This window comes from Hypanus sabinus, chromosome 2 (genome assembly GCF_030144855.1).
Source record: "Hypanus sabinus isolate sHypSab1 chromosome 2, sHypSab1.hap1, whole genome shotgun sequence".
Taxonomy (NCBI): domain Eukaryota; kingdom Metazoa; phylum Chordata; class Chondrichthyes; order Myliobatiformes; family Dasyatidae; genus Hypanus; species Hypanus sabinus.
In genome coordinates this window covers 51,598,955-51,623,972 of record NC_082707.1, presented here as the reverse complement: position 1 = coordinate 51,623,972, position 25,018 = coordinate 51,598,955, and the positions used below count along the sequence as shown (strand labels likewise).

The 25,018-nt window shown below is 39.5% G+C and overlaps 1 protein-coding gene and 1 long non-coding RNA gene across 3 annotated transcripts in view; one reads left to right on the top strand and one right to left on the bottom strand.

Moving 5' to 3' along the window:
* The window catches only part of pde6d (phosphodiesterase 6D, cGMP-specific, rod, delta), a 68,890-nt gene that overhangs the window by 32,602 nt on the left and 11,270 nt on the right, over positions 1-25,018 (top strand). The window contains exons 2-5 of one of the 2 annotated variants that reach the window (XM_059945793.1): positions 4,668-4,712; positions 8,579-8,667; positions 15,561-15,686; positions 18,747-18,852. In XM_059945793.1, coding sequence (XP_059801776.1) covers positions 8,586-8,667; positions 15,561-15,686; positions 18,747-18,852 — 314 coding nt within the window. In that variant the 5' untranslated portion in view covers positions 4,668-4,712; positions 8,579-8,585. The remainder of the gene's footprint in view (positions 1-4,667; positions 4,713-8,578; positions 8,668-15,560; positions 15,687-18,746; positions 18,853-25,018) is intronic. The other variant, XM_059945786.1, reaches the window with a different exon arrangement.
* LOC132378697 (uncharacterized) overlaps positions 16,142-25,018 on the bottom strand; it is a 49,479-nt gene continuing 40,602 nt past the window's right edge. Inside the window, exon 4 of the long non-coding RNA XR_009507162.1 lies at positions 16,142-17,285. This is a non-coding gene — a long non-coding RNA (uncharacterized LOC132378697). The remainder of the gene's footprint in view (positions 17,286-25,018) is intronic.

The window sequence follows — 25,018 nt, the reverse complement described above, 5'->3', positions numbered from 1 at the left end:
TACTTTTCATCTGTCTTCACCGTGGAAGACACCAGCAGTGTGCCAGAGACCTGTGAGTGTCAGGAAGCAGGAGTGAGTGCCATTGCTATCACAAAGGAAAAAAAAACTAGGCAAACTCAAAGGTCTTAAGCTGGATAAGTCACCTGGACCAGATGGACTACATCCCAGAGCCTGAGAGAGGTTGCTGAAGAGATGACTGATGCATTGGTCATGATCTTTCAAGAATCACATGATTCTGGCATGGTCTGGGAGGACTGGAGATTGCAAATGTTGCTCCACTCTTAAAGAACAGAGGAAGCTAAAAGAAAGGAAATTGTAGGCCAGTTAGCCTAACCTCAGTGGTTGGGAAAGTGTTGGGAGTCTATTATTAAGGATGAGGTTTGGGGTACTTGGAGACTAGTGGTGAAATAAGTCAAAGTCTGTATCGTTTCTGCAAAGGAAAATCTTGCCTGACAAATCTGTTAGTTCTTTAAGGAAGTAACAAGCCGGGTGGACAAAAGAGAGGGAGTGCATTTCATTTACTTCGATTTTCAGAAAGCATTTCATTAGGTGCCACACATGAGGCTGCTTAACAAGATAAAATTCTAAGGCATTTCAGAAAAGATGTGGATATGGATAGAGGAATGGCTGACAGGTAGGAGGCAGCTTCTGGGAATAAAAGTGGCCTTTTTTGGTTGGCTGCTGGTGACTAGTGATGTTCCTCAGGGGTCAGTATTGAGACCACTACTTTTCACATTCTTTGTCAATTATTTGGATAATGGAATTGATAGCTTTGTGGCAAAGTTTGCAGATGATACAAAGATAGGTGGAGGGATAGGTAGTGCTGAGGAAGCAATGTGTTTGTGGCAGGCCTTGGACAAATTGGAAGAATGGACAAAACAGTGGCAGATGGAATATAGTGTTGACAAATGAATGATACCGCAACAATAGTGTGGACTATTATCTAAATGGGGAGAAAATTCAAACATCAGAGGTGCAGAGGGGCTTGGGAGTCATTGTGCAAGACCCCTAGGAGGTTAATTTACAGGTTGAGTCTGTGGTAAAGAAGGCAAATGCAATGTTGGCATTTATTTCAAGAGGAATAGAATATAAAAGCAGAGATAATGCTGAGCATTTATAAGACACTATTCAGGCTGCACTGTGAGTATTGTCAATGGTTTTGGGTCCCATTTCTCAGAAAGGATTTGTTGTCATTGGAGAGAATCCAGAGGAGGTTCATGAGAATGATTCCAGGGATGAGGTGTGTTTGGCAGCTTTGGGCCTGTACTCACTGGAATTTAGAAGAATGCATGGGGGTCTCATTGAAGCCTATTGAATGTTGAAAGGACTAGATGGGATGGGTGTGGAGAGGATGTTTCCTGTGCTGGGGGCATCAAGAACTAGAGGGCACAGCCTCAAAATTGAGGGATGACCTTTTAGAACAGAGGTAAGGAGGGATTTATTTAGCCAGAGTAGTGAATCTGGAATTCTGTGCCACAGACTGCGGTGGAGGCCAAGTCTGTGAGTATATTCGAGGTGGAAGGTGATCATTTCCTGATCGATCAGGGCATCAAAGAATATGGCAAGAAGGCACATGTATGGGATTGAGTGGAATCTAGGATCAGCCATGATGGAATGATGGAGTAGACTTGATGGGCTGAATGGCTCCCAAGACCTATGTCTTCTAGCCAGATTAATGATAACGTGGTAAACTGGATCAGCAAATTTGTAGCTGACACCAAGATTAGGAGCATAGTGGACAATGAGGAAGGCTATCAAAGCTTGCAGTGAGATCTGGACAGCTGGAAATATGAACTGATAAAATGGCAGATGGAATTTAATGCAGACAAATGTAAGGTGCTGCACTTTTGGAAGATGAACCAGAGTAGGGGATTGAGGAGTGCGGAAGAACCAGACATATTTGGGAATTACAGATCCATTATTCTTTGAAATAGTGTCACTGGTAGATAAGGCCATAAAGAGAACTTTTGGCACATTGACCTTAATAAATCAGTGTATTGAGTATAAGAGTTGGGATGTTATGTTGTAGTTGTATAAGATGTTAGTGAGGCCAAATTACCTACCTACAAAAAAATCAATAAGATTGAAAGAGTAATGAGAAAATTTACAAGCATATTGTTGGGACCTGATAACCTGAGTTAATTGGAATTGCTGATTAGGTTAGGGCTTTATTCCCTGGGGCACAGGAGAATGAGGGGAGATTTGATGGTGGCATACAAAATCATGAGGGGAATAGATAGAATAAATGCACTGAGGGTTGGGTAAGGTTAGAACTAAAGGTAATGGCTGATGAGAGTAAAAGGTGAAATGCTTATGAAAGATTCAGAGAGCCAGGTAATGTTAGAGATCTAGAAGATTATAAGGCTAACAGGTAGGTGCTTAAGAAGGAAATTAGGAGAGCCAGAAGGGGCCATGAGAAGGCCTTGGCGGGCAGGATTAAGGAAAACCCCAAGGCATTCTACAAGTACGTGAAGAGCAAGAGGAGAAGTCGTGAAAGAATAGGACCTATCAAGTGTGACAGTGGGGAGAGTGTGTATGGAACTGGAGGAAATAGCGGAGATACTTAATGAATACTTCAGTATTCACTATGGAAAAGGATCTTGGTGATTGTAGTGGTGACTTGCAGCGGACTGAAAAGCTTGAGCATGTAGATATTAAGAAAGAAGATGTGCTGGAGATTTTGGAAAACATCAAGTTGGATAAGTCTCTGAAACCGGATGAGATGTACCCCAGGCTTCTGTGGGAGGCGAGGAAGGAGATTGCTGAGCCTCTTTGCGTCATCAATGGGGACAGAAGAGGTTCTGGAGGATTGGAGGGTTGCGGATGTTGTTCTCGTATTCAAGAAAGAGAGTAGAGATAGCCCAAGAAATTATAGACCGGTGAGTCTTACTTCAGTGGTTGGTAAGTTGATGGAGAAGATCCTGAGAGGCAGGATTTATGAACATTTGGAGAGGTATAATATGATTAGGAATCGTCAACATGGCTTTGTCAAGGGCAAGTAGTGCTTTACAAGCCTGATTGAATTTTTTGAGGAAATGACATTGATGAAGGTAGGGCTGTAGTGTATATGGATTTCAATAAGGCATTTGATAAGGTACCCCATGCAAGGCTTATTGAGAACGTAAGGAGGCATGGGATCCAAGGGGACATTGCTTTGTGGATTCAGAATTGGCTTGCCCACAGAAGGCAAAGGGTGGTTGTAGACAGGTCATATTCTACATGGAGGTCGGTGACCAGTGGTGTGCCTCAGGGATCTGTCTTGGGACCCTTACTCTTTGTGATTTTTATAACTGACCTGAATGAGGAAGTGGAGGGATGGGTAGTAAGTTTGCTGATGACACAAAGATTGGAGGTGTTGTGGATAGTGTGGAGGGCTGTCAGAGGTTACAGTGGGACATTGATAGGATGCAAAACTGGGCTGAGAAATGGTACATGGAAATCAACCCAGATAAGTGTGAAGTGGTTCATTTTCGTAGGTCAACTATGATAGCAGAATATAGTATTAATGGTAAGTGTGGAGGAACAGAGGGATCTTGTGGTCCGAGCCATAGGGTGCTCAAAGCAGCTATGCAAGTTGACTCTGTGGTTAAGAAGGCATATGGTATATTGGCCTTCATCAATTGTGGAATTGAATTTAGGAGCTGAGAGGTAATGTTGCAGCTGTATAGGACCCTAGTCAGGCCCCACTTGGAGTACTGTGCTCAGTTCTGACCACCTCACTACAGGAAGGATGTGGAAACCATAGAAGGGGTGCCGTGGAGATTTACAAGGATGTTGCCTGGATTGAGGAGCATGCCTAATGAAAACAGGTTGAGTGAACTCGGCCTTTTCTCTTTGGAGTGATGGAGGCTGATAGAGGTGTATAAGATGATGAGAAGCATTGATTGTGTGGATAGTCAGAGGCTTTTTCCCAGGGTTGAAGTGGCTGCCACAAGAGGGCACAGGTTTAAGGTACTTGGGAGTAGGTACAGAGGAGATGTCAGGGGTAAGTTTTTTACGCAGACAGTGAGCGCGTGGAATGGGCTGCCAGCAATGGTGGTAGAGGTGGATACAATAGTCTTTTAAGAGACTTTTGGATAGGTACACGGAGCTTAGAAAAATAGAGGGCTCTGAGTAACCCTTGTAATTTCTAAGATAGGGACATGTCAGCACAGCTTTGTGGGCCGAAGGTCCTGTATTGTGCTGTAGGTTTTCTATGTTTCTAGGGTGACCTTCTTCACGCAGTGTGGTGCTAGTGTAGAAAGAGCTGCCAGCAGAGGTGGTGGTGGTTGGACTGGATGGGCCAAAGGGGCTGTTTCTTTGCTGTGGTGTTCTATGCTTCTATGACGGGATCTGTTCTCTCTGGCTTTTATTGAAACAGAAATATTTCTCCAGGATATCAAAGGAATCTTGTGTTCGGTACTCTTGTCCCTAGAATAGAAATGGAATCCAAACTTCCTGAAATTTATATGCTTTCTTACTTGTGCATTATAATATTTTAATGTAATTGCAAGGAAATATTCATCGTCATGTTCAGTTAATCTTGCCTGATCAAAATCAGTAAATCTTAAAATGGTGAGAAATGGTTAAAAGTCTGTTTTTATATTTAATCAAGTTATAAATTTATGGAAGAGATATAGTCAGTGATCTTCCATTGAGTTGATGTAACATTGTGAACTTTTTTACAGGATCTGTCCAGATGACCACTGAACCGCCAGCAGCTGCTGGAGACAGTGAGTACCAGAAAATGTCAGAAACTAATGTTTGTGAAATCAAAGCAGTACTTGTTCTACATTTTCTGTACAGTTTCAGTTTAAATCTAAAATCTCCTGGTAGGTTGTCTTATATTCCAGAATAATCTTGATAATAATAACTGCTCTAGGTATTTAGTATTTTCAAGGGTATTAATTTTGCATTGGTTTATAAAGTAGAACACATTGTGAGGATTTTAAATTTCAACTTTCTTCTCTTTATGCAGTCCTTTACTTTCTAATCACTGTTGTTCATCTTACGATTGCTATTGAAGTATTTTTATAATGCAAGTGAAAACGGCTTCTCGATCTCCTTTGCATGTCAGAAATACAGACTGAAATCTTAAGGTGAAATAGGATTATGTGTTAAAGTCAGACCAGAATGGAGAGGAGAAGGGAGGTTATGCAATCTTGAATGTACACCATTCAATATTACTAAAGGTTGAAAGATGCTTAGTGGTTTTTCCATTTCTGATGAAAAACATATACATATACCAGACGCAATGCACAGTTCACTTTATAGGGTGGGTGATGTGCTGCACATTTTCAGGATTTTCTTTGTAATTTTTAACGTTTTCAGCTTTTGTGTTGCATTCAAAATATGATTGTGGAAAACTTTTGTTTTCCATGTTTGTGAATTACCATTTAGTTTTTGTTCCTATAAATTAAAGTTTCATTTGTCTATTTTGGGTAAATCCTGTTTTTAAGTCTTCTGTTCAATTTCCTTATTATCTTCTACCAGAATCCTGAGCAGGGCTAAACAGATATAGTTTGCCTATTAATAGAAACTATCTGCTTAGCAAGGTAAAAGAAATCCAAAGACGCTTAAGTACATTTCAATCAAAAAGATTTTTTTCCCGTGTCTCCAGCTCATGTTCTTACCAGAGGAGACGCAGGAGGGTAGAACTCTTTCCCGCAAGTACTTCAGGAGTTAAATAGTACCAGAATTACTCAAGATGGGGTCTTAAAATTACACTGTATACCTGTGGTTGGATTTCTCTCATTTTTAGTGCATTAAGTGGTGGGAATTTATACTAAATATGGAATAAATGTAAAATGAATCTCCACTACTTTTCCATAGCTCCAGTCACCTAATTTTAATTCTGACTTTGGGTCTTGAATGTGTGGAGTTTGTATGTTCTCTTTATGGCTGAATGGCTTTTCACTGGATGATCCAATTTCCTCCCTCATGCTTGTATGTTAATTGACTGCTATAATAAGTGAATTGCAGGAACATTGGAAGTAAGTTGGTGGGGATTTTAAAAAAATTGTTTAGAGACAGCAATGAGTCTTTGCCACCCAACTATACCTATGTGACCAATGTGGAAGGAAAAATGGGGTTTAAATAGATGAAGGCTTTGTGGCTAATGGTGGACTGAAGCGTCTGTTTCCATACCATACCAGTCTATAATTCAATGAATTCACTGCATCTTCTGCAGTATGTAGCAGTATCATTAGGTCAGCATATCGTTTTAGCTATGTTTCAACTTCTGCTCCCCGGGTGCTTGGCCTCCATATTCAATGAATTGTTCTGCTATTATTTCTACTTACTCCAAGATGGAGTGTCTTCCCTTCCCCTTCTCTTTAGAATTGAAAGCTGAGAAAGTGCTACCTCTAGGACTTGCATTCTCATGTCTTTTCCCATACAAACATAGCAGGTGCAACATCTAGCCTTTAACTACTTTCCTTTCCAGTATTCAGGGGCCTAATCACTTTCAGGTGAGACAGTGATCCACCTGCATATCTTCCAATGTTGTATACTATGCACAGTATGGTCTCTACATTGGAGAGACCAGATTCATATTAAGTTGCCACTTTTGATTAGTTTGTGAGTGTGACTAAGTTTTATGTTGCCTTTCAATTTAATTCTCCATGTCATTCCCACTTTGATTTCTATTTTTGGTCTCCACTGTTCCTTTCAAATCAAACAATTATTTTCTCCCCAGAACCATTCTTAAAGATCATTAACCAGACAATCAGTGCCTTTTCCATGAATCACTTTTCCTTTGTATGAAGCTCTGTGTTTCACCAGCACGCCACCCAAACAAATGTCTTTTGTTTAGGAAGCAGATTAAATTGTCATTATTCCCTTGCACTTTGAGCTCTAAAGCCAGGAAGGTTGATGGGTGAAAAGGAACATCCTCTGGTACATAACTTCCCAGAGAAATGTTAGCGGTAGTTTCAAGCCAGAAAGTCCCTCAGTCATTTGAAAAGCAAGTTCGATTGTGATCATTAAGCAAATGTTCAGATAGCCTAATCCTACTTGGGAAGATTACTCTTGTCAATTGATAGAAACCTTTGAAAAGAAATTCAGCAACATCAAATTCTGTAATGTTGTTGCCATGAGTTTGACCACTTATGGTTGAGGATTCATCATTATTTGCAAGTAATTCTTTCAGCTTTTCTACAACAAGACCATAATCTTTAAGGAAGGGCTATGAATTCCCCCACTCCACTATGCAGACAATTGAGACATTACGGAACTGAGAAATACTGAACTATTTACCACTGTAATTGTGGGCATCCTACTAGAGGCTTGCCTTATTCAGGTGCTTACAGCATTGGCATTCTTAGACTGTGGTTCATGATGACTCCACTGAAGTTGGACTAGCTCAGCATGGGTTTCAGTAGTCTGGGCCAGCTAGCTGTAAAGTATTTACAAGACTAATTATGGAAAGTTGTGAAGGAAGAACCAGCATTGGTCCCTAGAAAGAAGCCAGTATTTTTATTTATACGTTAAAGGTGGAAATGAACTCTGTCCCTGTAACTTGTACTTGTATGCTTCATCACTTACCTGTTTAAATAGCGAGAATGATCAAACTCAAAATTATTGCAAACCCCTTATGGCCATAGTTAGCAAGTGGAAAGGAAGACCTCCATCTTGTGTTGCGTACCATCCCGACTTGGACATCTATCATTGTTCCTTCTTTGTTGTAATGTCTAAATCCTGAAATGCTCTACCCATTGTAGCTGGGGCGCAGAAGTTTAAGATGGCACAGCACCATTTTCTTGAGAGCATTTAGAGCTGGGCATTAAACTCTGGCCTTGCCAGTGACATCAATATCCTGAAAAATTAAAAGGCTCAATCTCGGCTTCCAAACAGATTTTTCTGAATAATATAGTACCCATTTAGCAAATGTTTTCATCATTTTAATTAAAATAAATCTTTAACTTACAGTTGGTTTTGACAGTGATGTCATGGCAGGAATATTGTCTTCCCAATTTCCCCCTTCTAAAGCCACATAATTGTTACTTAGTGAGTGGGCTTTAAGACTTGCTGCTTATTTTTAAGTATCTATTTTTAATGTTACTGAGCCATCGTTAAAAGAATACTTTTCAATGCAAATATTACAATTGATAAGCAATAGATAACCTCGATCTGGAAGTAATTTAAAAAAAATTATTAGTCTTTTTCTTTCCCAAATGTGAGAATATGGCAAGATTTTCCAAAACAAGTATCATGGCAAACAGAATATCTAATATTTACCATTGTTTCCCTGTAGTCGCAATTCATTGCAGATAAAATGCAGGTTCTGATTATTTTCATTTGAACCATTTACATTCTGAAGTGAAATTATTTCATTTCTGTGGGGACATGGGCTATATTCTGTCTGAGGTGTGTTAAAATGTCAAGCTGTTAACACAAATACAAAGATGTATGACTTGATATTTTCATATGGTTTTCTGCAATTTGAGGTTAGTTTTTGTATAGTAGTAAAACTAATTTGGAAGTATGGGAATATTATATTGTATCATAAACAGTCTAGCATTAACTGGTTATGATGTTCAAGAAGTGTTAAATTCTTGATGTGCCCAGCTTGTATTTACTTAACAAACTCATTCTTCAGTAATTGGATGAACCTCCGTGATGCCGAGACAGGAAAAGTTTTGTGGCAAGGCACAGAAGATCTCTCATTACCAGGAGTGGAACATGAAGGTATTTTATTAGATTCTATAAAGATGCAATGAGTTATCCTCAGTAATGTGTTAGAATATATAGGTAAAGATATAGATAAAAACATTTTTTTTGGATTGAAATTTAGATCTCATAGAAGACCCAGAGCAAGATTTGTTACTCATTCTTAATTGTGGTAAACAATGATTCAACAACACCATCAAGTTAACCTTTCCCAAGTTCAATTTTGAAGTCCATTTGTGGTAAAAACAGTTTTTCCTCGGTTTAATTTAACATTTCTTTAGAAGTTTTCTGTCTATTGTCTTCCATATACTCTAGGAAACTATAAAACAATTGATGCTGTATATTGTTATTTCTCTAGCATTAGCTTTCTCTTATTGATTACTAATATTGATTGAATCAATCTTGAGTGAGCAAACTGGGCAATTTTAGTCCTAAAAGTGAGTGGATTTAATGTTAAAATCGGAATCAAATGCAGAAATGGGTGAATTGGATTTTTCTCGGAGATAGGCATGTGGCTGCTAACCAGTCGTATCAAGAGCAGGGGTTCCCGCCCTTTTTTATGCCAATGACCCCTACAATTAACTGAGGGGTCTATGTACCCCAGTTTGGTAAGCCCTGCTCTTGAGGAAGGTTGAAATTTAAGAAAGCAGTCAATTTTTGTTTAATAGCATTTTTATTTTGTCTGTTACTACCCCACGAACACTGCCTCCCACCCAAATACCCAAACAAATTCTTCATTATCATTTCTGATTTTTTTTTCTCCCCAGAACATAATTGCTGTTCTAGTATTGAGTGAATTTTATCCAGTTGAAATAATTTGGATTATTTTCATTTGGATAATTTGGATATTATTCTTCAAAGGAGAGCTTCAGCAGTTGCTGCTCAGTTTTTTCACTTCTACTGTCCACTCTTCTCTTGGCTCAAATACTTTTACTGTCTCTTTCCGTACTCGTATCTGACCGTTGTACTTTCCTCACTGCTGTATTGTGAAGAGCAATTTAATGCAAATGAAAACAAAATCAAATCCAGTGCCCTTTAGTCTCTCTTGGCTTTGTATTGTTTGCAATCCTTGTCTATCTATCTCTCTCTCTGTTGAAATAGTTTGAAAATATTGAGGGAAATGGTAATATTGGTAGCCTTATTTAAATGTCCAACTCATGCACAATAAAAATGAACAAAATTAATTGAATTCTAAACAGTAACGAAGAATAGAATAAGTTGTTGAAAAGTCATGATTGAGTCACACTTTAATGCACTATGTGCTGTTCTAATGTCAAGAATATTGACTTGTAAAAATGACTTGATATTTAAGCTTCCACTGAAAAAGTTGGCAGAAATATTCAATATTACTAAAAAGTATAATATTTAAACAGTGAAAACTGAGAAAGAAGGTTGTGGATTTATGAAAACATGGCTGGAAATGTATTCAAACAAAGATTGATTAACTCTGATATGGACTCTCCTACAGACTATCGGTGGAGTGGAGTTATAATAGATATTATAGATGCAAGAAATATCACATGGAACAATTTGCAGTTTATGGTTACTTGCAGTGAGTTATAGGTTTATCAGTTTCAAACTGGGAACACCAATTTACCATTCAGCCCAGCATGTTTGCACAGGAGTTTGCACATTTAGACAATAGACAATAGGTGCAGAAGTAGACCATTCGGCCCCTCGAGTCTGCACCGCCATTCTGAGATCATGGCTGATCATTCACTATCAATACCCAGTCCCTGCCTTGTCCCCATATCCCTTGATTCCCCTATCCATCAGATATCTATCTAGCTCCTTCTTGAAAGCATCCAGAGAATTGGCCTCCACCGTCTTCCGAGGCAGTGCATTCCACACCTCCACAACTCTCTGGGAGAAGAAGCTCTTCCTCAACTCTGTTTTAAATAACTGACCTCTTATTCTCAATCCATGCCCTCTGGTACTGGACTCTCCCAACATCTGGAACATATTTCCTGCTTCAATCCTATCAAATCCTTTAATTATCTTAAACGTTTCAATCAGATCCCCTCTCAATCTCCTCAATTCCAGCGTGTACAAGCCCAATCTCTTCAATCTCTCTGCGTAAGACAGCCCTGCCATCCCAGTAATCAACCTAGTGAATCTACGCTGCACTTCCTCAATTGCCAGAATGTCCTTCCTTAAACCTGGAGACCAAAACTGTACACAATATTCCAGGTGTGGTCTCACCAGGGCCCTGTACAAATGCAAAAGGACATCCTTGCTCTTGTACTCAATTCCCCTTGTAACAAAGGCCAACATTCCATTTGCCCTCTTCACTGCCTGTTGCACTTGCTCATTCACCTTCATTGACTGGTGAACTAGGACTCCTAGGTCTCTTTGCATTTCTCCCTTACCTAACTCTACACCGTTCAGACAATACTCTGCCCTCTTGTTCCTGCTTCCAAAGTGGATAACTTCACATTTATTCACATTGAATGACATCTGCCAAGTATCTGCCCACTCACCCAGCCTATCCAAGTCTCCCTGTATTCTCCTAAAGTCCTCTTCGCATGTCACACTGCCACCCAGTTTAGTATCGTCAGCAAACTTGCTGATATAGTTTTCAATGCCCTCATCTAAATCGTTGACATAAATCGTAAAGAGCTGTGGTCCCAATACAGAGCCCTGTGGTACCCCACTAGTCACCTCCAGCCAGTCCGAGAAACACCCATTCACTGCCACCCTTTGCTTTCTATCTGCCAACCAGTTTTCTATCCATGTTGAAACCCTGCCTCCAATGCCATGAGCTCTGATTTTACTCACCAATCTCCTATGCGGCACCTTATCGAATGCCTTCTGAAAATCTAGGTACACAACATCCACTGGCTTACCCTCGTCTAACATCCTTGTTACACCCTCAAAAAACTCCAACAGATTAGTCAAGCATGATTTGCCCTTGGTAAATCCATGCTGGCTCGGCCTAATCCTATTTCTGCCATCAAGATGTGCCACTATTTCGTCCTTAATAATGGACTCAAGCATCTTCCCCACGACTGACGTTAGGCTAACAGGGCGATAGTTCTCCGTTTTCTCCTTCCCTCCCTTCTTGAAAAGTGGGATAACATTAGCCACTCTCCAATCTTCAGGAACTGATCCTGAGTCTAAGGAACATTGGAAAATGATTACCAATGCATCCGCAGTTTCCTGAGCCACCTCTTTTAGAACCCTCGGATGCAGACCATCTGGACCCGGGGATTTATTAGCCTTCAGTCCTACCAGTCTACTCATCACAGTTTCTTTCCTAATGTCAATCTGTCTCAATTCCTCTGATATCTTATGACCCTGGCCCATCCATACATCTGGGAGATTGCTTGTGCCCTCCCTGGTGAAGACAGATCTAAAGTACGCATTAAATTCTGTTGCCATTTCCCTGTTTCCCATAACAATTTCTCCCAATTCATTCTTCAAGGGGCAACATTGTTCTTAACTATCTTCTTTCTCTTCACATAGCTAAAAAAGCTTTTGCTATCCTCTTTTATATTCCTGGCTAGGCTGAGCTCATACCTGATTTTTTCTCTCCGTATTGCTTTTTTAGTTAAGATCTGCTGTTCCTTAAAACTTTCCCAATCATCTGTATTCCCACTCATCTTAGCCCTGTCATACTTCTTTTTCTTTAATGCTATACAATCTCTGACTTCCTTTGTCAGCCACTGTGGCCCCTTCCCCCTCTTTGAATCCTTCCTTCTCATTGGAATGAACTGCTTTTGCATCTTTTGTATTATGCCCAAGAATATCTGCCACTGCTGATCCACTGTCTTTCCTGCCAGGGCATCCGCCCATTTAACTTTGGCCAGCTCTTCCCTCATGGCTCCGTAGTCTCCTTTATTTAATCGCAACACTGACACCTCTGATCTGCCCTTATCCCTCTCAAATTGTAGATAAAAACTTATCATGTTATGATCACTACTTACTAATGGCTCCTTTACTTCAAAATCACTTATCAATTCCTGTTCATTACACATCACCAAGTCCAAAATAGCCTCGTTCCTGGTTGGCTCAGGCTCAAGCACAAGCTGTTCCAAAAATACATCCCTTAGACACTCTACTAACTCCCTATCCTGGGGTCCAGCACCTACCTGATTCTCCCAGTTCACCTGCATGTTGAAATCTCCCATAACGACTACATTACCTTTAGCACATGCCAATGTTAACTCCCTAATCAACTTGTACCCAATATCCACGCTACTGTTTGGGGGCCTGTACACAACACCCATTAGGGTCTTTTTACCCTTACTGTTCCTCAGCTCAATCCACACAGACTCTACTTCCCCTGTTCCCAAGTCACCTCTTGCTAAGGACTGAATCTCATTCCTCACCAACAGGGCCACCCCACCCCCTCTTCCCATATTTCTGTCTCTACGATAGCACGTATACCCTGGTACACTCAATTCCCAGACCTGATCCCCTTGTAGCCATGTCTCCGTTATCCCAACAATATCGTAGTTCCCCATTTTCATCTGAGCTTCAAGCTCATCTGTCTTATTTCTGACACTACGCGCATTCAAGTATAGAATTCTTAGCCCATTCCTCCTCTCTTTGCTTAAAACACCGTCTACTGTACCTAACCCAGCTCCTTGAACTTCCATCGGGCTAATTGCACCCTGAATTTTGATGACCTTCTCAAGATCACCCAAACCTTCTACACATTTAACCCCATGCTCCTTCTGACCAACCCTCTGGATCTGGATCCCTGCCCCCTGCACGTCTAGTTTAAACCCCCCCGAGCAGCACTGGCAAACACTCCTGTAAGAATGTTAGTACCCCTCCGGTTCAGATGTAGACCGTCCCTTCGAAACAGATCCCAATGTCCCTGGAACAAAGACCAATTATCCAAAAACCTGAACCCTTCCTTCCTGCACCATACTCACAGCCTTGTATTAATGTGCATAATCATTCTATTCTTCGCCTCACTCGCACGTGGCACAGGTAGCAATCCCGAGATTGTCACCCTGGAGGTCCTGCCTTTCAGCTTCACTCCTAACTCCCTGAACTCTCTAAGCAGGACCCCCTCACTCACCTTACCTACATCGTTGGTCCCTACATGGACCACTGCATCTGGATTCATGCCCTCGTTCTCAAGAATAGCCTGCACCCGATCTGAGATGTCCCGGACCCTGACACCAGGGAGGCAACATACCATCCGAGACTCCCGATCTGCCCCACAAAATCTCCTATCTGCCCCCCTAACTATAGAATCCCCTAAAACTATTGCTCTCTTCTCTTCCCTCCTCCCCTTTCTAGTTGAGGGTTCAACCTCTGTGCCAGAGGCAGGACCACTACAACTCATTCCTGGTAGGTCATCCCCATCAACAGTATCCAGTACGGTATACTTATTGTTAATGGGAATGGCCGCAGGGGTGCTCTGCTCTCTCTGCCTGCTCCCCCTGCCTCTCTGGACCGTCACCCATCTGTCTACTTCTTGGATTTTTGGTGTGACTACCTCCTGATAACTCCTATCTATCTCTGCCTCTGCCTCCCGAGTGATCCGTAGTTCATCCAGCTCCAGCTCCAACTCCCTAACTCGGGCTGATTGGAGCTGCAGCTGGACGCACCTCTTGCAGGTGTGGTCATCAGGGACAACTGTGTTGACCCTGACTTCCTACATACTGCATACGGAGCACACCACTGCTCTGACTGTCTCCCCCATACCTGAACTGAATTAATAGAATAAGTCTAAAAAGTACCTAGCGACCTTACCTTCCTCCCCTCAGCGAGCAATCACACAGGCTTACCTTCATGCTGTGAAAAGATCAGTTAATCCTAAATTCTTTATAGACTTTAATAGTGACTGCCGTGTGTTAATGACACCAGATATGATTTCAACTATCCTTCTTCATCCATCATCTTAAAACTTTGTCTCTAAATGATTACACTTCAGTAATCTGCCTTGGGGTGAAAAGAACATCAGCTTGTTCAGATTTTCCTGATTGTTATGGCTTCTCAGTTCTGATATAAATTTTATAAGAAAAAATGTACCTTCTCGAGAGCTTCTATATATTTTATATAATGGAAAGAATTGAATTGTGCAGTATTTTCTAACTAGCCTTTTCCAGGTTTTATACACTAGGATGCTGGCTGGCAGTGTAGTGGCATCAACACTGAACTTTGAGGCAAGTGGTCCCAGGTTTGAATCCGGCCAGCTCCTTGAAAGGCATTCTATCCATGCTCTGTTGAGTGTCAGGCTAGCAACTTGGCCTCGTTTTTAAAAAAAACAAACAAATGCTAAAGAAACAGCAAGGTTGCTGCCCATTGTGTCACAAGACATGGAAAGGAACAACAACTACACTAGGATAACATTTTTCAGTTCTTTTCATTTAGTGATTAATTCAATCCCTTAACAGTTTTTTGTGGTTTATTTAACTGTCCGCTTTACTGATTTTTTTAAAAAAAATCTATATTCCTTGAACCCCTTGCATTTCAAAAACGTTATTTAGAGTTGTGTTTTAAAGATTTTGTCCATGAAAGACAGCATGTTTTGAATAGTTAAGTCTTTCTGCTTATTTTAAATTATATAAAAATAAAATGAGAGTAAACTAGAATACGTTAAAACTCTATGCACAATATTGTTGAACTTTTCCCTTTTGAGAGCAAATCTGGTCCTTTTATTCCTTATGATTTTATATTCCGGTTGATTTTGATCAAAAACGTTTGGATTGTCCTTACTTTTTAAAAATATGAAGTCCTTAGAAATTCAAGTTACTGAAGGAAATTTTGCATTCTTTTCTCCTTTTAAATTTAAACATGTATCTTAATTACCCATTTTACATGTAATTTGATTTATGTTTGCCTCCTTTAATCACCCACTATGTGTCAACTCATTGTTTATACAGCTAGTAAGTAATTCTGAATTGGAAATTTATATGATTATGAACTAAAGTCTTTTGATTTCTATGCAGCTCGGGTTCCGAAAAAAATCCTTAAGTGTAAAGCTGTTTCCAGAGAATTAAATTTTTCTTCATCTGAACAGATGGAAAAATTCAGGCTAGAGCAAAAAGTTTTCTTCAAAGGACAGTGCTTAGAAGGTGAATTTCTCATTTATTATTTCACTATAATATGTTAATAATGCTCTGCACTAATAAATATGCAAATACTCAATAATTCATGTAATAAATATAAGAAGTAAAAACTAGACTGGAGCAAATCAGTAAGTGAAGCAGCATCTATGGAGGCAATATATGTAAGATAACATTTTGTGTCAGAACTTAGCGGGAACAGAGAGAAAAATAATAATTTTTATAATTTTTATTTTTTTATAATTTTTAGACTAACAGCAAACAAAAGACGGTACTTCACAAATTTAGAAAATTCAATTGGAACTTCCCTGTGTAACTGAAAATCTTTTATGTCAATGATAAAGAATATAAATATACTTGAATAATGATTCTTTACTCATCGATTTATTTTCCTAGAGGTGGCTTCACCTTGTTTAGAAAATCAGATTTGGTGTACAAATTTTCAACAATTTGTTAAGCTTGATGTTATACATTCTACTTTTGTCTTGCACTTGCACAGTGAGATTAATGTTCTCTCAGTATGCAACATATTCACTTTTAGTAGTGTGCTGCAGTGGAAGAAGGGCCTGACTTGATGCCTTTTGCTAATTTTAGTCTGCTGAGCTAATATTTCACGTGTGGTTCTGCTTCACTTTGCACTTCATGGCTATGGCCATTCACATTACAACATCATAGAGCTAAAATTCAAAAAAATAGCTATATTACAATGCTCGAAATCTTTAAAGCTTAGATGGTGCCTTTAGATCCAGTGGTTTATTGTGTCTGCTCTTGACTTTACCTTTCCCAGTACAAGAAATATTTGTCAAAACCTCTAGAGTTTGCTTTTCATGGCAAGAGTGTTGAGTGGAAGAATTAAACCATCGTGGTTTTAACAATCTTTCTGAGGGAAGGAAATCTCAACTATTCAAAGTTTCAAAGGTCCAATTTAATTGTCGGAGAAATGTATACAATATACATCGTGAAATGCTTTTTTTTTGCAAACATCTATGAAAAACAGGAGTGCCCCCAAAGGATGAAGAACAGTTAATGTAAGAACCCAATGTCCCCCCCCTCCACTCCCTCCCATACTTAAGCGGCAGCGAACAATGATCTGTCCTCCTCCCACCAGCAAAAAAGATAGCATAAGCATCCACCACCAAGCACTCAAGCGTGAGCAAAGCAGTAGAAAAGACAGACTTGCAGTTACCCTAAAGACTTCAGGTTTCACCCGGCATTCGACATACCCAAGGTGCTCTCTCTCCCTATTAAGGAAGAAGGAGGTGTCTCCATTTTTCCCAGTGAGCGGGGAGACCTAACAAACAACTAGCTGGTTTACAATGTTAAAAGTCCATTACTTCGCTTTTTCCAAGCTCTGTTCCCAAAAACCTCAAAGATCACGGGTCTTTGAACACACAGCAGTAGATTTTCTGACTCCCCCAATGACACAAACCCTCGATCCACCCGTCTCCAGAGCCTTGAGATCCTGGGCTTCCAAATCCAAGCCAGACTCTCAGGCCGAATCCTTAGTGTACTGAACAACAGCCAGTCCTGAAACCCCAAGAACGGGTCCCATTCCCGCAAAGAACCAAAGTCAGCATGTAACTCCAGGTCAGGGTCTTCAAAAGAACCCTGAAAGGGAAACATAAAGATATTAAAGATCGAAATAGAGCCATCTTAACTTTGCTCCACCTTCTCAATTGTGCACGAAAGTGCAATAACAGTTTCAAATACTAGTCGCCTTCCATAACAAAAACATCCTGGAGTTTAAGGTATCCTATGTGCTTTCTTCAGTTGGATTTTTGTCAGAAAACTGCTGTGGATTGGAACGGTAATGGATTGCTGTTTCGTTTGTATGAAAATCCCAAGGGCAAGAACTAGTTGTACATTCGAAAAGTTGGGGATGTTCGGGGATAGTCAGCATAGCTTTGTCAGGAGAAATCAAGGTAAGGCACAGGAGGATACAGCCCTAATGTAGGCAAGTAGGATTAGTGTATATGGGCAAAAAAGTTGTCATGAATGTGGTGAGCCAAAGGGCCCAGTTCTGTACTGGATAACTCTATGGCTTTAAGTTATTTGTGGGTTCTTTGTCTTCTAGTTTTCATAAATAAAACTGGCAATCATTGTCGCCACAAAGGTTCAAGCTGAGATACCTTCCATTGAACTTAAATCTTTGTGGGAAAGAGGTTTTTTTTTAAATTTCCTGGAGTTAATGCCTTTTCTTTCACACACTTCAAAGTATGTAGATTTATAATCAAAGCATATATGTCACCATATGCTACTCTGAGATTCTTTTTCTTGAAGACATTTCATGTTGAATACAAAGAAACACAGTAGAAGCAATGAAAAACCCAACATAAGATATACCCAAAAGACAACAAACTGCTCAAATACAAAAAGGGGGGAAAAGAGCAATAAATATCACAATCAAGAGTTGAAGAGTTCTTTAAAGTGAATCCATAGGTTGTGGGAACAGTTCAGTGTTGGGGTGACTGAAGTTGTCCCCTCTGGTTCAAGAGGCTGATGGTTGAGGGGTAAATAACTGTTCCTGAACCTGGATAGTGGGCATCCTTGATAATGGTTGCTGCTTTCCTATGACAGTACTCCTTGATTTGAACTGAATTGAATTTACTTTATTACTTACATCCTTTGTATACACGAGGAGTAAAAATCCTTGCTTTTTACATCTTCAAGTGTGCATTGTACAATATAGATATAGAAATTTATAATAGTATGTACAACAGGACAGTCAATATAACAGAAATATAGTTGTATCAACATGAATTAATCAGTCTGATGGCTTGGTGGAAGAAGCTGTCCCCGGAGCCTGTAGGTCCTGGCTTTTATGTTGTGGTGCTAGTTAACTTTTTTTCAGTTGTGTTGGTTGGAAGATTATTGATGGAATGCCTTATTCTATAAGCAATAAGATGGGATTTTATTGTTAGTTCACATATAACATCAGGGACTGAATCATACTTAATATACTCTGACCATATGAAATGCCAGAAGCTCTCTTGTAAAATTTATTTAAATATTATAATGAAAATAATATTTGTTGTAGGTAACTTGTTTGAAATTGTTTTTTCAAACTAGAATGGTTTTTCGAATTTGGTTTTGTCATTCCTAATTCAACGAACACTTGGCAATCATTAATAGAAGCAGCACCAGAATCTCAAATGATGCCAGCTAATGTTTTAACGTAAGTAGCCTGTATTATGTCTTGCTGTGTTTATTTTGTTATTGTCATAGAACTAAAAATTGGATTATCTACTGTTGGACTTGATTCCTCTCATTTTTGTTGTTGGGCTCCAATATTTCAAATTTCCTATTTCAAATTCTTGATAGCTCTTTGCTACAGATAAGTAAATTATCTGTTCGTTTTCTGTTGTGCGAGGGGTTGATGTTGTGTTCTGTTTGCCTTTTTTGAGTGGGAGAGGGATTGTGTTTTTGGGGGGGTGGTCAGTGTTTCCTGTGTGAAGGGAGAGGTTTTGAGGGTTGATGATCCTGTTGCTGTGTTTTTTTTTACAGGGGGTGGTTTTGATGTTTCTCTCTGAATGACTTTAATGTTTTCTTTGTTTTGTGGCTATCTGGAGAAGACGAATTTCAGAGTTGTATATGGATACATGCTTTGATAATAAATGAACCTTAGAACCCTTTGAAAAATGACATGTTTAAGGGGAACACGAAGGGGAACTTCACCCTTGAGACTGGTGAGAGTGTGGAGCAAGCTGCTAGTGGAAGTAGTGGATGTGAGTTTGATTTCAACATTTAAAAGAAATTTTGGATTGGGCAGAATAATATTTTGACATGGGCTAGATGAACCAAAAGGCCTGTTTCTGTGCTGTATTGTTCTATAACTTTTTAATGACTCTTAACGCTAGCAATATTAAGTAGTCGAGGAATCTGTGGAGACAAAAACAGCTTGTATTTTAGATCATCGCCCTCTTGTCAGTACTGACTAACACATACTTTCTCTGTCAATGGTGTTTGACCTATTGAAAGTTTCCAATTTTTGTTTTCATTGAGGGAGCTATCTCATTATTCCTACTGTACACTTGTTCTCCAAGATTTCTTTTGAAATTTCATTTCATTTGGGATTTCATTTCTTTTCAGCTTATGGGTAATTTCACATTTAATTCCTCTGCTAAATCTGCACTGAACTATTGTAGTAATTGCAGTTTCATATTGTTCCCAGTGTCAGTGACAAACTTGAAATTATCCTTATTCCATTCTGTTAGATTTGTATTTGAATCACATGAGCTTTTGTTCTCAAAGGAAAATATATATATAGACCCTAGAAAAGTATTCACCCTCCCCCCCCCCCGAAGTTTTCATGTTTTATTATTTTACAACATTGAAACACAGTGGATTTAATTAGGCTTTTTTGACACTGATCAACAGAAAGTGACTCTTGTGTAAATGAAATCAGAATCAGGTTTTTTATCACTGGCAAGTGACGTCAAATCTGTTAACTTAGCCGCAGCAGTTCGATGCAATACATAATCTAGCAGAGGAAAAAAAATAATAAACAAGTAAATCAATTATGCATTTGGAATAGATTAGAAAAAGTTGCAAAACAGGTACTGCATTTTTTTTTAAAAGGTGAGATAGTGTCCAAAGATTCAATGTCCATTTAAGAATCGGATAGCAGAGAATTGCTGAGTGTGTGCCCTCAGGCCTCTGCACCTCCTACCTGATGGTAACAGTGAGAAAAGGGCATGCCCTGGGTGCTGGGGGTCCTTAATAATGGACATTGCCTTTCTGAGACACAGCTTCCTAAAGATGTCCTGGGTACTTTGTAGGCTAGTACCCAAGATGGAGCTGACTAGATTTACAACCTTCTACAGCTTCTTTCGGTCCTGTGCAGTAGCCCCTCCATATCAGACAGTGATGCAGCCTGTCGAAATGCTCTCTACAGTACAACTATAGATGTATTCGTTGACGTGCCAAGTCTCTTCAAACTCCTAATAAATGTAGCTGCTGTTTTGCCTTCTTTATAACTACATCAATATATTGGGATCTCTAAAGTGATCTAAGTTACAAATGTAATTCAAAAAATGAGTGATTGCATAAGTATTTACCTCCTTTAATATGACACAACAAATCACTGGTGCACCCAATTGGTTTTAGAAGTCACATAATTAGATAAATGGAGATCACCTGTGTGCAGTCAAGCTGTTTCAATTGATTGTAGTTTTAAAAAAACACCTGTATCTGGAAGGTGGTGAGTCAGAATCCTGGCAAAAACTACACCATGAAGACAAAAGTACATTCCAAGCAACTCTGGGGGAAAAAAATACATCCAAGTCGCTGAATATCCTTTGGAGTGCAGTTAATCATCAAGAAATGAAAAGAATATAGCACCTCTGTAAATCTGTATAGAGAATGCCATGCTCAAAAGCTAATTGACTGTGCAAGAAGGGCGGCCACCAAGAGACCCATGACAACTCTAGAAGACTTACAAACTTTAGTGGCTGAGATGGGAGAGACTGAGCATACAACAATTGTTGCCCGGGTGCTTCACCAGTTGCAACTTTGTGGGAGAGTGGCAAAGAGGCGGTTATTGTTAGCAGGGGGGAAAAAACTCACATAAAATCTTGGCTAGAGTTTGCCAGAAGGCATGTGGGGAAACTCTGGAGTCAGCTAGAAGGAGGTTCTATGGTCCAATGAAACCAAAACTGAGCTTTTTGATAATCAGACTAAATGCATACTACATTTGGCATAGGCCAAACACCACACATAATCAAAAACACACCATCCCTACTGTGAAGCATGGTGGTGGCTGCAATATGCTGAGGGGGGATGCTTCACTGCAGCAGGCCCTGGAAGGCTTGTGTAGGTAGAGGGTAAAATGAATGCAGCAAATTCCAGGGAAATTCTGGAGGAAAACCTGATAGTCTGCAAGAGAACTGCGACTTGGGAGAAGATTTGTTTACCAGCAAGACAATGACCCCAAGCAAAGGTCTAAGCTAGACAGGAATGGCTTAAAAACAACAAAGTTAATGTCCTGCAGTGGACAAGTCAGAGTCCAGACCTCAATCCAATTGAGAATTTGTTGCTGGACTTGAAAAAGGCTGTTCACTCACAACTACCATTCAATCTACAGAGCTTGAGCAGTTTTGTAAAGAAGAATGGGTAAAAATTGCGATGTCCAAATATGCAAATCTTACAGAGACCTATCCACACAGACTCAAGGCTGTAATTGCTGCCAAAGGTGCATCTACTAAATATTGACTTGAACGGGGTGAATATTTAAGCAATCAATTATTTTGTGTTTAATGATTGTAATAAATTTAGAACAATTTGTAGAAATTGTTTTCACTTTGACATGAAAGAATCTTTTTCTGTTGATCAGTCTCAAAGAAGCCAAATTCAATCCATTGTAATTCAATATTGTAAAACAATAAAACATGAAAACTTCTGGTGGGGGGGGGGGGTTGGAGGGTGAATACTTTAAATAGGTAGTGTATTTGGTATAAGAAATTGTCACTTGTTTTGTTTGGAAAGACAGAATTGGTTAGAGAAGCACAATGCTACAATGCTTTAAGAAGGTGTTTTTTGTCTTCTGTCACCTCTTAAATTTAAGTCTGCAATAACTGGATTATCTAAATAAGAAAATAAAACCAAAGATGTAAGAACTTGTCACACATGAAATGTCAGATTGTATCTGAACAACCAAATCAGATAACATTTTCTTTTTAAATACAGAACGCAACCGCTCCAATTGGCAATTATTAAGGAATTTCTGTTTCTGTCATCAGTATTGTTGCAAAGCTTTAAAATGCTAATTACAGGAACAGTTTCCTGAGATTACACTTCATAATTGTGTCTTTCCAAAGTTTCCAAAGTCTTTAACCTTGAGTCTGTGTTTGTTCTTTCTTTAGGATAAGTATCACTTTTAATCCTGCATTCCTTTCATCATCGAACTAGATAAGTGATCTATTCGTAAGACAATGCATTTAATACCTCACCAGGAAATGTATAACAGTTATTTTTTGTTTGGAGTTCTGTATCTTTTCCTCCCAGCATTGCTACTGAGATTAATGATACCAATATAAAGCACAAGGTTAGGATCGAAAGTAAACTTTGCTGTCTTGAATCTTAGTTGGATAACATTTGGAGTACTTGAATTGTGGCACAGAGTGTGATTGGTATTGCTGCTGTACACACTTTGTATGTTTTCTTTGTGACTGCATGGGTTAACCCTAAATACACTGGTTTCCTCACAAAACCAAAGACATATTGGTTGATAGGTTAATTGGCTGCTGTAAATTGTCTCTAATGGGTGGCAGGAAGTTTAATGGCTTAAGATTCAGAAGGAAGTTGATGGAGATGTGAGAAAAACAATGGAATTGGTGTAAGATTAATGTAGATGGGTGATTGACCACTGTGTAGATGGTGGGTTATATTGTCTACACTATTCTTGGTTGGTGCAACTGTAATGAAACCCAGTTTCCCTCGGGATCAATAAAGTATGTCTGTCTGTCTGAAGGGCCTCATTCTGTACTCAATGACTCAGTGTTATATGATTAAAGCTTTCTTATTTTTAAAAGAATGTGGACGCATATGGAGTTCACTGTAAAGATTTCTAAGGCTAATAGCAGAAATATGAGATTGTGATCTGTCAGGCAAGGGTGTACAGCATTCTGCTCTTAAAAAGGGAGGGTTGAATTGTGACCTCACAAGTTTTAAAACTGAGGAAAATATTATTCTGACAGACACACACACACACACACACACACTGTAAGCACAAAGCGTAGGAGTAGAATTAGGCCATTCGACCCATTGTCTGCTCTGCCTTTAATCATGGCTGATTTATTGTCTCTTTCAGTCCTATTCTACTGCATTCTCTCCATACACACTTTGCCCTTACTAGTCAAGAACCTATCAACCTTCACATTAAATAAAGTCCTTGACCTGGCAATGAATTCCACAGATTCATTCCACACCCCCTCCCCGGGCTAAAGAAATTCCTACTTCTCTCCTTTGTTTTAAAGGGATGCCCTCGTATTCAGAGGCTGTGTCCTCAAGTTGAAGACTCCTCCATTACAGGAAGCATGTTGACTCTATCTAGCCCTTTCAATATTCAACAGGTTTCAGTGAGATCCACTCCTACTTCTAAACTCTACCAAGTATAGGCCCAGAGCCATCAAATGCTCCTCCTACATTAACCCTTTCATTCTTTAATCCCCTCTAACTCTCGTATAGTTTAATCTATGTCCTCTGGTTATAGACACTTCGGATGGAAGTTGTACCAACAAATACTTTCACTTGTACTCAATCCCAGTGCATATAAGAGAGCAGCCAGGGGCCAATGACATGGCTCCTCCAGCTCAAAGACCTAGGTAGCATAATTGTGCAACTGGGGACAGCCCAGTCATGCAGCTCTTGGAGCTGCTATCCCACAGTTCCAGTGAACTGGTTCTGTATATAACCCATTAATGTATCAAATGTAATTTTTCTGTAGAATTAAATCTAATAATATACTAATATCCATTAGTTATAGGTATTCTTACTTTGGTTCTTCTAAGTCAGTTCTTTGAAGCCATTCCGTAAAAGGTCCAACAAAATGTCAAAGTGCCATCAGTACGTATCCATATAGTAGTACAGCACTGGAAAGGCCATTCAGCCCACAATGTGAGTTGATCAATGCCAATTATATCAAATATCTTCCTCCTGTGTATCATCCATAAATGCTCCATTCTCTTCATATTCATGTCTCTCCCTAAAGCCTTTTGAACTTCACTAAACTGCCTGCTTTCACTACTATGCCTAGAAGCCTATTCCATGCACCTAGCAAAAAATGCATCGGAAAAAAAATCTTACCTTTCATGACATCTTAAACTTCCCTCCCACCTTTAATTTAAAAGTATATCTTCTGATGTTTGACAATTCTAGCCTGAGAAAAAGATTCCTACAGTCAACCCTATATGCTTCTCATAATTTAAAAGACTGATAACAAATCTCTCCTCAGCTTTAGGGAGAACAACTCCTATTTGTCCAACCTTATAGCTCATGCCCTCTAATCCTGGCAATATCATGGTAAATCTGTTCCATATACATAGCTCATACTGTTACGTATCCCGTAACTGGATAACTTACCAGCAAAGATAGACAGGTCCGTTGAAGTCTGATGTCACTATTTTCAAACGTTTTTATTTATAAAGGGGCACAAAAGTAAGGTTAATACAAACATTCAGATAATGCACGTCGTCAATACTCAATCTAAAGCGCGGGTATAGGAATAATCATCATTAAGAAATGAGCTCTACTGTTGTCTAGGGGATAATATATTGTCTGTTGGAAATATAAAAGCCACTCAGAAGTCTGCAGGTTTCAGCCTTTTGGGAATCACTGGGTGTCAC